Here is a 13,253-nt window from a genome sequence, read left to right as displayed (position 1 = left end):
TCCACTCACCCCTGAAACCAGCATTTTGACCTCTCTCAATTCCCAGTCTGTGTGATTACCATCTATAATTAAAGTCATGCCTCATATAGCCGAATATTTCGTACTATGTAATCCTCCCCAAGCTCGAATAACTCGTTCCGATCAGGCGGCTAACTCGGGCTTCAGAACTCCGCGGAAGTGCATATGGCCTTGTTCCAACTTCTCCATGGCCTCCCTAATACCAACTTCCGTCATCGGGAAGGTTTCAACGATAGGCTTGATATTGTGCAGGGCAGCAAACTCCAGCATACGTTGGTGAATATATCTCGGAGCAACAGTGGATCCTTGGACGGTAATGGCGTCAGTTATAAGGGGTAAATAGGGGATTTCGAAATTGCCCTCGTCGACCGAAAGGGGGTGAATCCATGCTCCGGGAGCCAGAATAGGGATAACCTGTTCCCAATTAGGCTGAGCAGAAGTGCACACAAGCAAGCGGTTCAGCGGCTGTGACACTTCAAGCACCTTCTTGCCCTTCATGGTGACAAATTCGTGCGCTCCTAATCGCATAGCCTCGTCCTTCTTCAATTCAGTTCCGGATAGAACAATAACGCGGCATCCCATCTTGGAAGCGAATTGGATTCCTAGATGTCCAAGACCACCAACTCCCATTATACCGACAGTTTCTGTATGGAGGGGGCTGTTGGAGTGTAGAACGTTGAAAACGGTGGCTCCGCCACATTGCATAGGCGCAGCATCCTCATCTGACAACTCATCAGGAATCCTGAACAGGAAAGCCTCTCTCCAAACTGCATGCGTTGCGAAGCTGCCTTGGTCCCGGTCTGCGGTTCCGTACACAGCACGTTTGTGACAGTATGTCTCGTTGCCGCTCAGGCATAGCTGGCAGAGACCGCAAGAGTCATGCTCGTAACCCCAGCCAACTCTGTCGCCTTTCTTTAATAATTTGCATGCTGGTCCTGTTGCCTGGACTTTACCAACTCCTTCGTGTCCTAGGACCATGTCATGAGTTCTCTAGATGGTATGTCAGCGAAACTCTTACATCACTACGCCTAGACCGCGTAAAAAGCATTACATACGTAATGGAGATCTATATTTCATAAGTCAGTTGTCAACTTGTTCGAGTTTCATGGACCTAACACAACACTTACCAGTTCCACATAGTCCAGAAGCCGTGACTTCAACTAGGACGTAATCTTCCGATAATGGGTCTGGTTTAGTCGTAGTGGCCTGCTTAGGCGTACCAGACTTATGGCCTTTGAAAACTGTAAAGGTAAAGCCAGACGACATGTTTCTACCAACTTACTAAGGATGGGTATAAACGGGCTCGGAAGTGTTATATGGATGATAGAAGTCGTGTAATTCACAAACAAGTAGCTCAACTATCTTATATATACAAGCATGATGAAAGTTTTTCACATACCCATAACTCCTAACCTTGCAAATCGTCTTCATCAATGACGTTGAGCTGTAAGCGCGGAATAGCCCGCATTTAGTGTAGAGATTAAAACTAGCTGTTTGACCTGATTCGAAATTCTTCCACGGGCGGTAAGAGGTTGTGGACTTCAGAAGGCAAAGGCCCACAATCTAAAGTTAGCTTAATTCAATTTCTCAAGATTTGTGATCAGGGTCTTGTCATGGTGATGGGATTCTAACGCTGCCGCTATAAACCAACTTGTGAACGTCTACCTTTATCAGAGATCGAAGCCTTTCCACTCGATCTACGGTATTTACCTAGGTAGTGTCAAGAGGTGGAACCAAACAGCATGGAAACAACTTCGTTGTTCCGCGAGGAACTCTAACCTATCTGACGAGCCTATGGCTCGTATTTACATGAATGTTCTTTGTTCTAGAATCCCGACAGGTAGGCATTAATCCACTATGTACACGAAATTTTTGCCTGCCCGGCAATTAAATATCTCATTGACTTATAAATAGCTACGTAGAAAAGAATGTAGTAGAATGATCTATCAAAATCATTTTTTAAAAAAGAATGAATCAGAGAAATGTAGGGATAGGGGTTCGAGTTTAGTGTATGGTAAAAGAACAAGAAAAGAAGCTTCACATTTAGCACATAATGCCGCTTTTATAGAACAATGCACACCGTGTACAGGTCTATCTAATGTATTTAGATGGACTTACAGGTATTTAATTATTCACCAAAACATTAAAAGAGGTACCTAAACAAGCAATTCTTCGAACATCGAGCATGGTCACAACACCGTCATATCCGAACAATAAGATTACATAATACGCCGCTACTATTTAGCAGCCTCGGCATCTACATACACAGATACAGACACTTGAGCTTTATCGATAAGCTTTAAAGACAATTGACTTGTAGTATACATAGAATGTCACAGTACCTGTTACCTGTCTTCGAACTATAATTAGATATTTTAGTGATAAATACCTGGGTATTTCAATCGCACGTTCATAGCGTGCCTTATCCGAATACCTATTTCTTCGAAGACATTATAACTAGAAAATACCTTTTTTCGTCGTCTTGCGCCCCCCTAGCGATAAAGATGGAGAATATTCCTTACTCAGATTCTGATTTGACTTTTACGGGGTATGTACCTCCTTTGTTTTCTCTTTGCTATAGTATTTTTAATATGATACTCGGATCACCAATTTCTGCCTTCTGACCGGATAAACGTATTAGCTTTGAAGGCGCCATAAGCACCCGTGTTATGAACCATCCGCATCGCTCTTTTGCTTTCGAAGTGACGTTCGATCTAGCTCACCCGCGTCTCATCGCTTTAGGATCGCAGAAGCCTCCTCTTCATTTCCACCCGTATCAGGAAGAGTACGTGCAGGTATTGACGGGCTGCTTGGCTGTAGAGGTAAACGGACGTGAAGTCATATTGAGTCCAAGCGATGGCGAGTTTTGTCTACGACCATGGGTCGACCATCGGCTATACCCACCACCAATTCCTTCTCAAGATGCACAGAAAGAAGCCGCGTCGACGCTAGATAGCACGACGAAATTTCTACTTTCAGGCCAACAGACATTAAAGGCCTTTAAACTTGATAACGTATTTTTCCAGAGTTGGTATGCGTACCAGGACGAGGTTGTGATTGGTGGCAAGAAAGTTGATCCCATTCAAGTCGTGTCGGTGAGTTAATAGGCTTCAACCTCCCTTTTCCCCGTGTCTAGTCTTGGTATATCCTATTTATATTGCTAATAGGTATAAACAGACATTCGACGCAGGAGGATCATATCTGTCGTTGCCGTGGTGGGTTCCTTTCAGGCATAGGATTTCCCAAGCCGTTAGTATCTTGGTTGGAAGGTGGCTTGGGGGTTTATTAAGATACCAGCCGTTCTATCGCGAATGGCTGACCGAAGAAAATTGGCAACTGGCCTGTGAGAAGATGGAGTCTTCATATTTTCAGAGACGATTCGCAGATCGTAGGCACTCAAGTTGAGCAATCAGTCTTATATGCGACCGTTTTCTACATGATTTCAACTCAGATACAGGTAGGTATACGTTTAGAAGCCATCATAAATGATATGGATCAATATCAAAGTATTACTAAGCTCCGTAGCATTCTATGCGGTAAATTAAGTCCTCCTCTATAAAGTAACCACTTCAAGAGCTAGATGTTATTACTATATTAGGAGTCAAGAGCCAAAGAAGTGTTCTCCTTATTGATCCTGGCCCAAGTTAAACTCCTCACCCACAACGCTTCCTGCTTCTGTTCCTCTTTGCTCTCCGGCGAACTTTCGTCCTTCTCCAGAAGAGTATAATAACCCGCCTGGCCCACGTATTTCGAGTTAACAGCTAGCTCGATAACGTCTGCACCGGCTGAGGCTGAGAGGCGCGCCGTATGGTCCTTTAGTCGAATCAGGGGTAGAAGAGGTCGAAGAACGAACTTCTGCATGTACGTGAACGGTTTTGGAGTGTTAACCCGAAGCGCGCGTGAGTCGATTAGGTTCCCCGGATTAATTGCTACTACCGTGATCTTATTTAAACTCGGGTCCTGTTAAACATTAATAAGGCCATTCGTATGTAACTTTTGGCATATTAAACCGCAAGCATTCTAGGATAGCTACTAACTCTCTTCAAATGCCTATCCAATGCATACGACCATGCCACAGTTGCCAACTTTGTATTCGCATACTTCTGGAATCCAAGACCTGTCTTGTCGGCCCCAGCATCGGCCTTCACGAGCTGTTCGAGGTCCTCCGGGATTGCTGGAGGGTATTTCTCCACTGTATTGACAACGTTAGTCGCGGTCTAGCGACTCGGCAGAAACTAAGCGGCAGCTTAATTCTCGGTTCCTACGGAAAACGTGGGGGTATCGATCGATATAACGGAAGCTAAGCTAGGATTATGATGATACGAAGGAAGATACTAACAAGAGTTTTTGCCGGGCCAGTGTGCATCGCTCGAAAAAAGCACAACTCTTCCACCTTCTGGTCCAAAGCTCCCTAGGAGACGTAGCACTAGAGCTACATGGGCGATATGGCCAATCTGGAAGGTTTTCTCGTATCCATCTTTTGTGAGCTCAGGGTCGCGGACGAGATTCCAATAATAAGCGTTGGCGATGATGGCGCTAAGTGGGGGATACGAGTTGTCAGCTACCTCTTTCTGAATTTTGCTGGCGAAATCATGAACGGCGGAGAGGTCAGCAAGGTCAAGCTGGTGGATAAATGTCTTCGCGTTTGGGTATTTCGATATTATCTCACGCAGTCTCTTGCTGTTGGCGTCATCAATATCTCGTACGGTTAAGATAGCAGCATATTCTGGATGATGACGGAGGAGATGATCAACAGCATGTATTGCAAGGGACCCATTGGCCCCTGTGATAAGAACAGATCCTATCATGTTGAACGCGCTGTCTTAGCTGGAGAGGCGAGACAGGGGGATATTCGGAAGCCTATCTCAAGCTAGAAGGGCCCGAAGGGATTTTGACCTTGGGAAATATCAGCACGTTATTACAAACCAATGAATAGGGGGCCAAGGTTTATTGGTTATTGATCTTGGCGGTCCTACAATAACGGTGATACTAAACTGAGATTTCGAGTTACCGAATAAAAACGGTTTGCCTACCGTAAATGAGTACCACCTAAGAGATATGCCCCATAAGAATCTGACCATTCACATGGAGCCAAGTGAGGTCCCGCATACCTTTTCGGGAAACTAAAATATTACCATGTACCTAAGTATCTTCAGGATCTACATATACCTCCAAGTTATTAAGCTACCTCTATTTATTACCCATAGAGATAGGCTCATTATAGGTGGTTTACCGAGAGAGTTGCATATAAGTAGCATGATATTACGACCTTGTAAGCTTTGGTGCTTATTTCAGGCTCCACTGGAGAAAGAACCTGTTTTTAAGCTCAACACGTGTTGCTGAAATACCACCTAGATGCAGCTGTTGGTACCCGGATTTGCTGAAATTTGGAGTTTTATTCCTAAACAACATATGCGTCGATGCGACTCTACCACGATGCTTATAGAGGAACCCCATCCTAGTTACCTAAACCAAAGAATAATGCCGGAGCGTCTTCGGCCGCCTAAGTTGCTTCTGAGGGGTTCCATCGTAAATCGAACTTGTAATCCCTTATAGGTACCTCTTTAAAATCTTAGTAGGTATTCCGAAAGTAACCCAATCGTCATTGACCCCCCGGCAAGCCAGAATCCATATCTGAACCACAACCAGCAACTTAGCGAATCCCCGAGATCCACATTCAAGATCATTATTCCCAAGGACGCGAAGCAGCCCCCAACCGCCAGGATGTAATACCAGGGTCCCATCCGGGCTAGGTAACCACTTGCAGAAAGCAGACCCAGCATACCGCTCAAAAGGACCCAGAGTAAGTACTTTGTCTTATTCCCACATAGGACCGCCATACTCTTCAGGTTTATTTTAGTGTCATCCTTGACATCCTGATGTGCGTATATCGTGTCGTAGATAACCGTCCAAAGGATGCATGCAAGGAACAGGAACGCAGTTGAATAATTCTCCAGGGGATCCGCCTCCATCGCCAGAGCACCCATGAAAACACCCCACGAAAGACAGAATCCCAGCACGAACTGAGCGAAATAGGTATGACGTTTCGCGTAGGGGTAGTATATCGTAGCGACGATGTTCGGTGCCGCCCAATAGACTGCAACCTTCTGCTTTGGAAAGCCGAGAAGGAATACTGCAGCGCTAACGGCTTGCGTCATGGTGAAAATGAAGGCGGCCCGGGGTGAGATCGCACCTCGCGCAATAGGACGATTGCGAGTCCGAGCAACCAACTTGTCGACAGAGGTATCTATTAGATCATTCCAACTATGCGCGCCATTGGAGCAGAAGAAACTGCCCCCAAGCAGCAGGACGGCGGCAGTCCATAGGGCTGCGGGACTTGAGCCCTGGTGCAGGATGGCCGAGTGGAGAATACCAAGGAAATGCGGAATATAGATGAGGATGAGCCCAACAGGGGGGCTGAGCCGAGCCAATTGTATGTATGGAATCATCGATGGCGGGAGGCGACTAACCCATTTACCCGTATGACCACCTCCATATTGCTGGCCCAGCCCGTCGTTGCCGGTACTTTCCTGCAAAGGTACTTTCTCGTGAAGCTCACTAGTTGCCATGGCGGAAAACTGGCGCTTCGGGCTTGGTTAACTACAGGTAGGTAGGCTTTCAGTAGTGTCGATTTTGAAGAGGAGTCTCGAAACCATGCTCATATTTCAATATCAGTCGCTTCTGGGAAAGGTAGCTATACTTGCCTACTTAAATATTCAACTATCACTCCCGATGCCGAGGTTTGAGCAAGCTAGCAGTCGTGCCTAGTCCAATCTTGTAAATCTATGCCTGCCCCGAAAATCAAGGTACCGAGATACAACAGTTTTGGTTACATGGCCCGTATATAGTCCCAATCTATTCTTATTTTGACCTTGACCGTTTACACATGTGCATAGTGGCGTGGATAACTCCTAAATGGGCCCACTGATGGATGTGTATCTCGCTCAAGATTCCAATGTTCGACCAAGGCGCAGTCATAGCACTCTGCAACAGCCACGAGCTACCGCGAGAGTAGGCCGCCTGTTTAGGATATCGAATGCGAAGCGGTTAGATAATGGTCATAGTTAAATGCTCTTGCAAGACGTTTTGATAAGTAGGACAGCTTCTCATTAGCCAAGGTTAACGTCGATTTGTCCACTACTGATAGCTGTCATACTTTGACATTATGCTGAAGCGGCTATCATACCTAGCCGCCTTCGGCTCGCTTTATTCACACTGCCTAGGGGCAGCTCTTACTTCTGAGCCCAGTCTGTTACTATGTAAGCAACTCGATAATGCTTTCGGAAGCGCTCTCCTCTTTCCCAATGATACGGAATATTCTACCTTAAGAACAGAGAATTGGTAAGCTTATTAACATGATATCCATCTGGTTACAGCAGCTAATAACTAGTGTAAGGTCTCAAACTGCGTGGAAAACGCCAAGCTGCATTTTCCAGCCGGACTCCGTAGAAGACTTGCAAAAAGTCATCCCTAAGTTGGTAGATGCCAACGTCAGCTTCGCCGTGCGCTCAGGAGGCCACTCCCCGTCGCCCGGGGCCGCAAATATCGACCAAGGGGTCTTGATCGACCTTTCTAAATTCAATGCCGTAGATTACGATGCTGAGAATAATGTGGCCAACATTGGTGCTGGCCAAAAATGGGAGAATGTTTACAAGCAACTCGATCAATTCAATGTCACTGTTGTTGGCGGAAGAGTGTTAGACGTCGGTGTGGGAGGGCTAATTCTTGGAGGTAAGTCTTCCAATTTCTAACTTAGAACAACGATTAACATCTAAACTACAAGGCGGCCTCTCCTATTTATCTGACCTTCACGGTCTAGCTTGTGATAACGTGGTGGAATTTGAGGTATAATTCCACATTTACCTTAGGTAGTTTGTAGTATACCATTATTAACTGCCTTACAGGTTGTTCTGGCTAATGGGTCTTTGGTTTATGCTAATGTAAACACTAATAAAGATCTGTTTTGGGCTTTAAAAGGAGGAGCTACCAATTTTGGTGCGTTTGTTTCCTACATCCCAAGATTTACCTACCTAAGCTAAGACATATAACAGGTATTGTGACTACATTCAAGCTTTTAACATATCCCGTCCAGCAAGTCTGGGGTGGAATAAGGGGGTACACGCTAGCAGACGTTCCGGAGTTACTTACTGCCGCCTTCGAATATCAAACCGCGCCAAATAAGGATCCTTACGCAAATTTTATGCTTCAAGGCTTTCCCATTAACGAGTCATTTGGGGTTGTGCTTAGTTTGGTCTACTTGAAGCCGGAGCCGAATCCTATAGCGTTTGAGCCGTTCTACCACATCAACACTACGTTCGACACTACAGCCATCAGTTCCTTCACGGAATTCCTTAGTGGACAAGCACAAGCACAGCTCCCACCGAGGTATGCGTTTGCTAATTCTTCAAATCCTACCTAGTGATGTATCAGTCCAATCAGTTTCGTGTGTAACTTGTTGAAGAAAACGGAGTTCCCTTCGTCAAAGTTGCTACGTTGGGTTTTACCCCTTTTCATATATCAGCATACTACATTCCTGCCCCATTAGTCAACTGAGGTGTATTCTAACGCAGGTACAGAATTGATTGGTTCACTACCACTTTAACGCCGAGTAAGGAGTTGTATGATAAGATCGGCTCTATCGTAACTACATCAAAGGCGCTAGACAAGATCCGCTCGGCTACTGCGGGATCTACCTCCTTCTCCATACAGCCAATATCCAGCAGCGTTGTCGAGGCTGGTAATTCAAAGGGTGGTAACGCGTTAGGCCTAACAGCCGTAAACCAGACTTGGTTCAAAGTTGATTCTGGTTGGCTATGGCCGGATGATGATGAGGTAGTACATAGCGGCTCAACGCAGTTGATCGGCGAGGTTCAAGCTGCCGCAGAAGAAAGCGATAACTATTTGCGGTATATTTTCATGAACGATGCAAGCTGGGACCAGGAAGTCATCGACCATTACGGCACAAATAATGTCCGGAAGTTCCGGCGGATACAACGTGAGTACGACCCTGACTTGGTCTTCCAAAGGTTGGTCCCAGGGGGTTATAAAATCCCATGATGTAATGGAAAAAGGAACGGTAGGAACGGTCTCCGTGTACAAAACATACATTCGTGTAGTGTTAGTTAATTGATCTGTATACCAATTTTTACCTACATTAGTGTCTGAGAGCCCCTTGCTCGGGGTGCTGCTCAAGTGCTTACTCCGACCCACAGGGACATACTAATAAAGCCACAATACCTAGCAAGATCGTGTAGGTACAGGTATTCCCAAGATCTAGCCGTTGTTTACTGAGATCCCATCGTTAAAAGGGCCGGGTCTATTAGTGAATTACTAGTAACGAGCGGGCCTTTACGGCTCGAAGGAGTTAAAAGGATCCCAGTCCTACCTTAAACGGCCAATCGTGAATTCTAATTATCCATGAACATCCGTGGAAGTCCGCTAATTCCGGTAACTAGTGGCCGGAGAGATTTAAGGTAAGTCTTAATAAGGCTTACGTCAATTAGTTAGTAGGACTTCAAGGTTCTAGATGTTGCTGACGCAGGGTATCCGTTTATTGTCAAATTACAGATCCGACTCCCAAAGCCCTCGTAACGTAGCGTAGCAGTGCATTCAGATCTAAGACTGTTTAAGCTTAGATCTTACGATGCGCGGGGAGCCAAAAATTGCGGTTTTCGCCTTATCGCCCGCCGTTGATCCTCCAGGCTCCAGCCGTTGTGATACGACTTTGGATTTAAAATATATTAAGCTGTGTAACCCACCATGTTGGAATCATGTAACCCCATAGCATCTCCTGAAATGCTGAGGTGTGAAAGGCGGTGACGCTAACAAGATTCTCGTAAATGACATATGATATTGCGGAGCTGTACGTGACTGGTATTGCTCTCCGTGTTGTGGTTGTATTAGATTCATCAAGCGAGTTTAAATTTTCCCCTATCATGGCTGTTGGATTCTCGCTTCCAGCTTTTCTTTCACCGAAGCGTAAGATTGTGCGACCCCAACTGCAGAAGACGCAACGCTCGTAAAGTATGTTGGAGTTACTGTCACATTTACTGGGTAGCCTTAAATCATGTAACCCCTTTTAAATGTGATGCTTGTAATCTAGATCTGTGTCACCAGGTAGAGACGACACGAAATGCGCTGGTGGAAATTGCAGCTACTTTGAAATTGTATGATTGCTTAGCATGTTGTCGAAGGACGGAATAGTTACAATATCATTGTCCTCGTCTTGACTCTCTGCTCTATATGCGACATTAAAAGCTAAAATACGATGGGTAGTTGAAAATAATTATCGTATTGGTCTATGATTATCTATAACGGCTATAAATTAGGCGCCTCTTAACATGACTTAACTGATAGATCAGAAATTATAATTTACAATTTAGAAAGTAGGAACCCATCGTTCTGTTGCTTCTGGAATAATTGCGAAGCATCGTACTTCTGAGAAATTTGCTTCAGCTTGTTGACGCTTTCGGTGCCGTACGACGCGAGCGGGTTCTGATCTCGGGAAGCGTCGTTCATGAAGGTGAATGGTAGTGACAAGCCTCGCTCATCTCCTAGTTGCTTCCATTTCTGGCTTGTTTCAATCGAGACCGACCTCACTAGATCGTCGTCCTTCTCGTCATTCCAGTCAACAATTGTCGTCCACCCTAGGGATTATTAGTTAGGCGAGTTACTTAAAAAACAATGCTCGAGAAGAGGCTAGACATACATCCGTGATTGTCCTTTAGGATATTCATTGGGTTTCCTCCTTTCTGTTCTCCCTGTACGGCAACGTTCTTGGGAACAGGCTGGACAGTGAAAGTCTGGTTGGCTCCTGTAGCGTCGCGAACTGCGAGGGCTTTCTCCCGCCAAAAGGCGTGCACGTCCTTGTAAAGTTGGGCGTCGATGCGTGTACTAGCAGCTCTATAATCATGGCTATTTACAATTTCATTAGCCCCTATTCCAAAGAGTCTTCGATAGTATTGATACGTACCGGTCAGACCCCGTTCCAGTACTGGCCATTATCGCCGTCAAAGCGGAAATTGAACCATTGGTCGGTGGCACAGCGACCATGAGTGGTTCTATGTCTCTAAAGGGTGCAAAGACGCTTGGCTGATCCCCTGTCGGTTCCGAATATACTAGGCCAAGGCTGATGGAGTCGAGACCAATACCAAGACCTACGGTGGCCTTGAGATCTGTTGCACCTTCATTCTGCTGCCACTTGGCGTAAGCCTCTAAAAGAGCGTCAGCTTGGTCGACCGAGTATATCGACGCCTGATACCAGATCCCTCTTACGGGTACCGTATATAGGTCAAACCGAGTTACGATTCCGAAGTTAGGCCCACCACCCTTCAAAGCCCAAAAGAGATCTGGGTTGACAGTAGAACTAGCGTTGGTAATCGTTCCATCCGAAAGGACAATCTGGAGTTCAGTTTAGTACGTGAGCCCTAAGCCGAGACCTAGGACTTGATCGCCACCCGCCCGGCATATTTGTCAGGGAGTACCACATACCTCAAAGTTCTTCACATTATCGGCAGCGGTGCCGAACTGTCCAGTAAAATGGAAGTAACCCCCTAAAAGTGTTAGGAATACCTAAGAATAACAGAGACTTGCAACGTACCGCCCAGTATAACTCCTGCGACACCGACGCTAGGAACTCGCCCGCCTATAACGGTAGCTCCTTGTGCGTCCAGAGTCGAGATCACTTCACCCCATCGAGCCCCGGGACCAACACTCGCCACTTTCTTGTCGCAGCTTAGGCTTATTTGATTTAGGTTTTGCAAATCCACAAGAATTCCTCCCTGGCCTACGCTTGACCATCCAGGGTTGGGAGAATGACCACCGCTGCGAACGGCAAACTTAACGCCGTAATAGCTAATTGTTTTGATGACCTTGGATACATCTTCTGCTGTCTTCGGTTGGACTATGCAGTAAGGTTCGGCAATGCAGGCTTTTGACCTTGACACATATGAGAATAAATAGAATAACGAATAGGCTGTGTAGAACTTACCAGTTTTCGCCCACCACTGTTTGGTTTAAGGGAGCTGTATCGACTATGGATGCCCCAAGGCTAAGCTGTGCTGCTGTGCAAGCTGCCTCAACGGAGTTTTCATCAGTTGTTTCTATACCGTACTTCTCCTTTAGAGTTTCGGCCTGTGCTTCCGACAAGCCTATGCTATTGTAAAAAGCTTCGAACTTTTCGCTCATATTGTCACGATGTTCAAGGTAAGCGCTTGTTTGTGAGGTAGAATCGGCGAGTACTATGTTAGAACCGATAATGCTCAGCAGTGATAATGCACTCATAATACTAGAGAGCACCGCCATAGCTCCCAAGAGCTAGAAAGACAACGCCCTTTCTTGGCCCTCTTGAAATGCAACGTTATGTAATCGTCCTACCCTAACGACTGGTGGTTAGGAGCTCCCCCATTATACTGCATCGGTATCGCTGTTGCGTTACACTTACCTGGATTAAACCAATAGGATTGCAACCTCCAGCCCGTTGGACGTTGGGATGCTACCGACAGCTGCAGGACTAAGAGGTGGCTGGGCTATGTAATCGTGTTAGAACACCGACGCATAGAATATTCTTTAGAACAATGATAGAACAACGATTAATTAAGTCAAGATCTACTCAAGAAGTGCCTTTGCCCAGAGTTTAATACTTCGGAGTTAAGATCATCTGTTAAACTCGTTTTAAGCTCGCCATTCGATCCTACCAGCTAGTTAATTTTACCTATACGATTTTCAGCAATTGTAGGGCCGCAAGCAGCTAGCCTCAGCTTCAGCTTCTGATTCTGCTATCGAATATAGCTGGTACCATAACCCCAAACAACCCCCGGAGAACGCCCCTTTTTCTGAGTTGCGAAAGAACATTGCAGCTCGAATCCTTCTTGAGAAATTCTAGACCGGTCTTACACACCCTCTATCTTTCAATGATGCCAGCTTCTCGCCTAGTTGGGACTGTCCGAAGGCTACAAATACCACCACCCTTTTCGCCTGCAGGTGCTTATTACCTGTTGCAACTCTCCGGGGCGGGGAGTTGTGCCACGCGTTTTACTAGGTACCTATTCCACCCTTTCGGATAACACGGACTAAATACCTCATTATGTTAGGTATACTTTGTAATGATCACGCTGATTATTAGAGCACTGTGCCGTAGGCAAGGGACTTCTAATCGTTATGGATAAGTACTAGCCTCCGCCCTAACTTCCCGGCCCATATGCACGTAAGTTGGAGGATCTACCCTTCTTGTAGAT

At 45.9% G+C, this 13,253-nt stretch overlaps 6 protein-coding genes across 6 annotated transcripts; 2 read left to right on the top strand and 4 right to left on the bottom strand.

The window, feature by feature from the left end:
* Window positions 1–141: 141 nt before the first annotated feature.
* Window positions 142–1,284, bottom strand: F5Y00DRAFT_260424 (GroES-like protein; the record flags this gene model as incomplete). The annotated part of the gene is made up of 3 exons (XM_048011012.1): window positions 142–1,008; window positions 1,074–1,084; window positions 1,146–1,284. 3 exons carry the CDS (start codon window positions 1,282–1,284, stop codon window positions 142–144), a joined length of 1,017 nt encoding a protein of 338 aa, XP_047866480.1.
* Window positions 1,285–2,414: 1,130 nt separating this feature from the next.
* On the top strand, window positions 2,415–3,535 carry F5Y00DRAFT_232639 (uncharacterized protein). Its single transcript, XM_048007190.1, has 3 exons — window positions 2,415–2,566; window positions 2,660–3,113; window positions 3,196–3,535. Exons 1-3 carry the CDS (start codon window positions 2,523–2,525, stop codon window positions 3,421–3,423), a joined length of 726 nt encoding a protein of 241 aa, XP_047866479.1. The 5' UTR covers window positions 2,415–2,522; the 3' UTR covers window positions 3,424–3,535.
* Window positions 3,517–5,057, bottom strand: F5Y00DRAFT_232636 (NAD(P)-binding protein). Its single transcript, XM_048007189.1, has 3 exons — window positions 4,358–5,057; window positions 4,056–4,210; window positions 3,517–3,978 (listed from the first exon to the last, which is right to left on the bottom strand). Exons 1-3 carry the CDS (start codon window positions 4,824–4,826, stop codon window positions 3,613–3,615), a joined length of 990 nt encoding a protein of 329 aa, XP_047866478.1. The 5' UTR covers window positions 4,827–5,057; the 3' UTR covers window positions 3,517–3,612.
* Window positions 5,058–5,432: 375 nt separating this feature from the next.
* On the bottom strand, window positions 5,433–6,676 carry F5Y00DRAFT_232635 (UbiA prenyltransferase). Its single transcript, XM_048007188.1, has one exon. The coding sequence runs from the start codon at window positions 6,585–6,587 to the stop codon at window positions 5,583–5,585; it is 1,005 nt and encodes a 334-aa protein (XP_047866477.1). The 5' UTR covers window positions 6,588–6,676; the 3' UTR covers window positions 5,433–5,582.
* Window positions 6,677–6,927: 251 nt separating this feature from the next.
* Window positions 6,928–9,160, top strand: F5Y00DRAFT_232634 (FAD-binding domain-containing protein). Its single transcript, XM_048007187.1, has 6 exons — window positions 6,928–7,359; window positions 7,415–7,749; window positions 7,802–7,863; window positions 7,923–8,013; window positions 8,070–8,403; window positions 8,595–9,160. The coding sequence occupies exons 1-6, from the start codon at window positions 7,184–7,186 to the stop codon at window positions 9,073–9,075; spliced, it is 1,479 nt and encodes a 492-aa protein (XP_047866476.1). The 5' UTR covers window positions 6,928–7,183; the 3' UTR covers window positions 9,076–9,160.
* Window positions 9,161–10,389: 1,229 nt separating this feature from the next.
* F5Y00DRAFT_268300 (FAD-binding domain-containing protein) lies at window positions 10,390–12,321 on the bottom strand (the record flags this gene model as incomplete). The annotated part of the gene is made up of 6 exons (XM_048012229.1): window positions 10,390–10,664; window positions 10,727–10,932; window positions 10,991–11,418; window positions 11,509–11,570; window positions 11,618–11,955; window positions 12,008–12,321. 6 exons carry the CDS (start codon window positions 12,319–12,321, stop codon window positions 10,390–10,392), a joined length of 1,623 nt encoding a protein of 540 aa, XP_047866475.1.
* Between the last annotated feature and the right edge of the window lie 932 nt (window positions 12,322–13,253).

This window comes from Daldinia vernicosa (assembly GCF_022497035.1).
Source record: "Daldinia vernicosa strain CBS 139.73 unplaced genomic scaffold F5Y00scaffold_14, whole genome shotgun sequence".
Lineage (NCBI taxonomy): Eukaryota > Fungi > Ascomycota > Sordariomycetes > Xylariales > Hypoxylaceae > Daldinia > Daldinia vernicosa.
The sequence above is the reverse complement of the archived record's forward strand: the minus strand, read 5'-3'. Positions and strand labels throughout refer to the sequence as shown.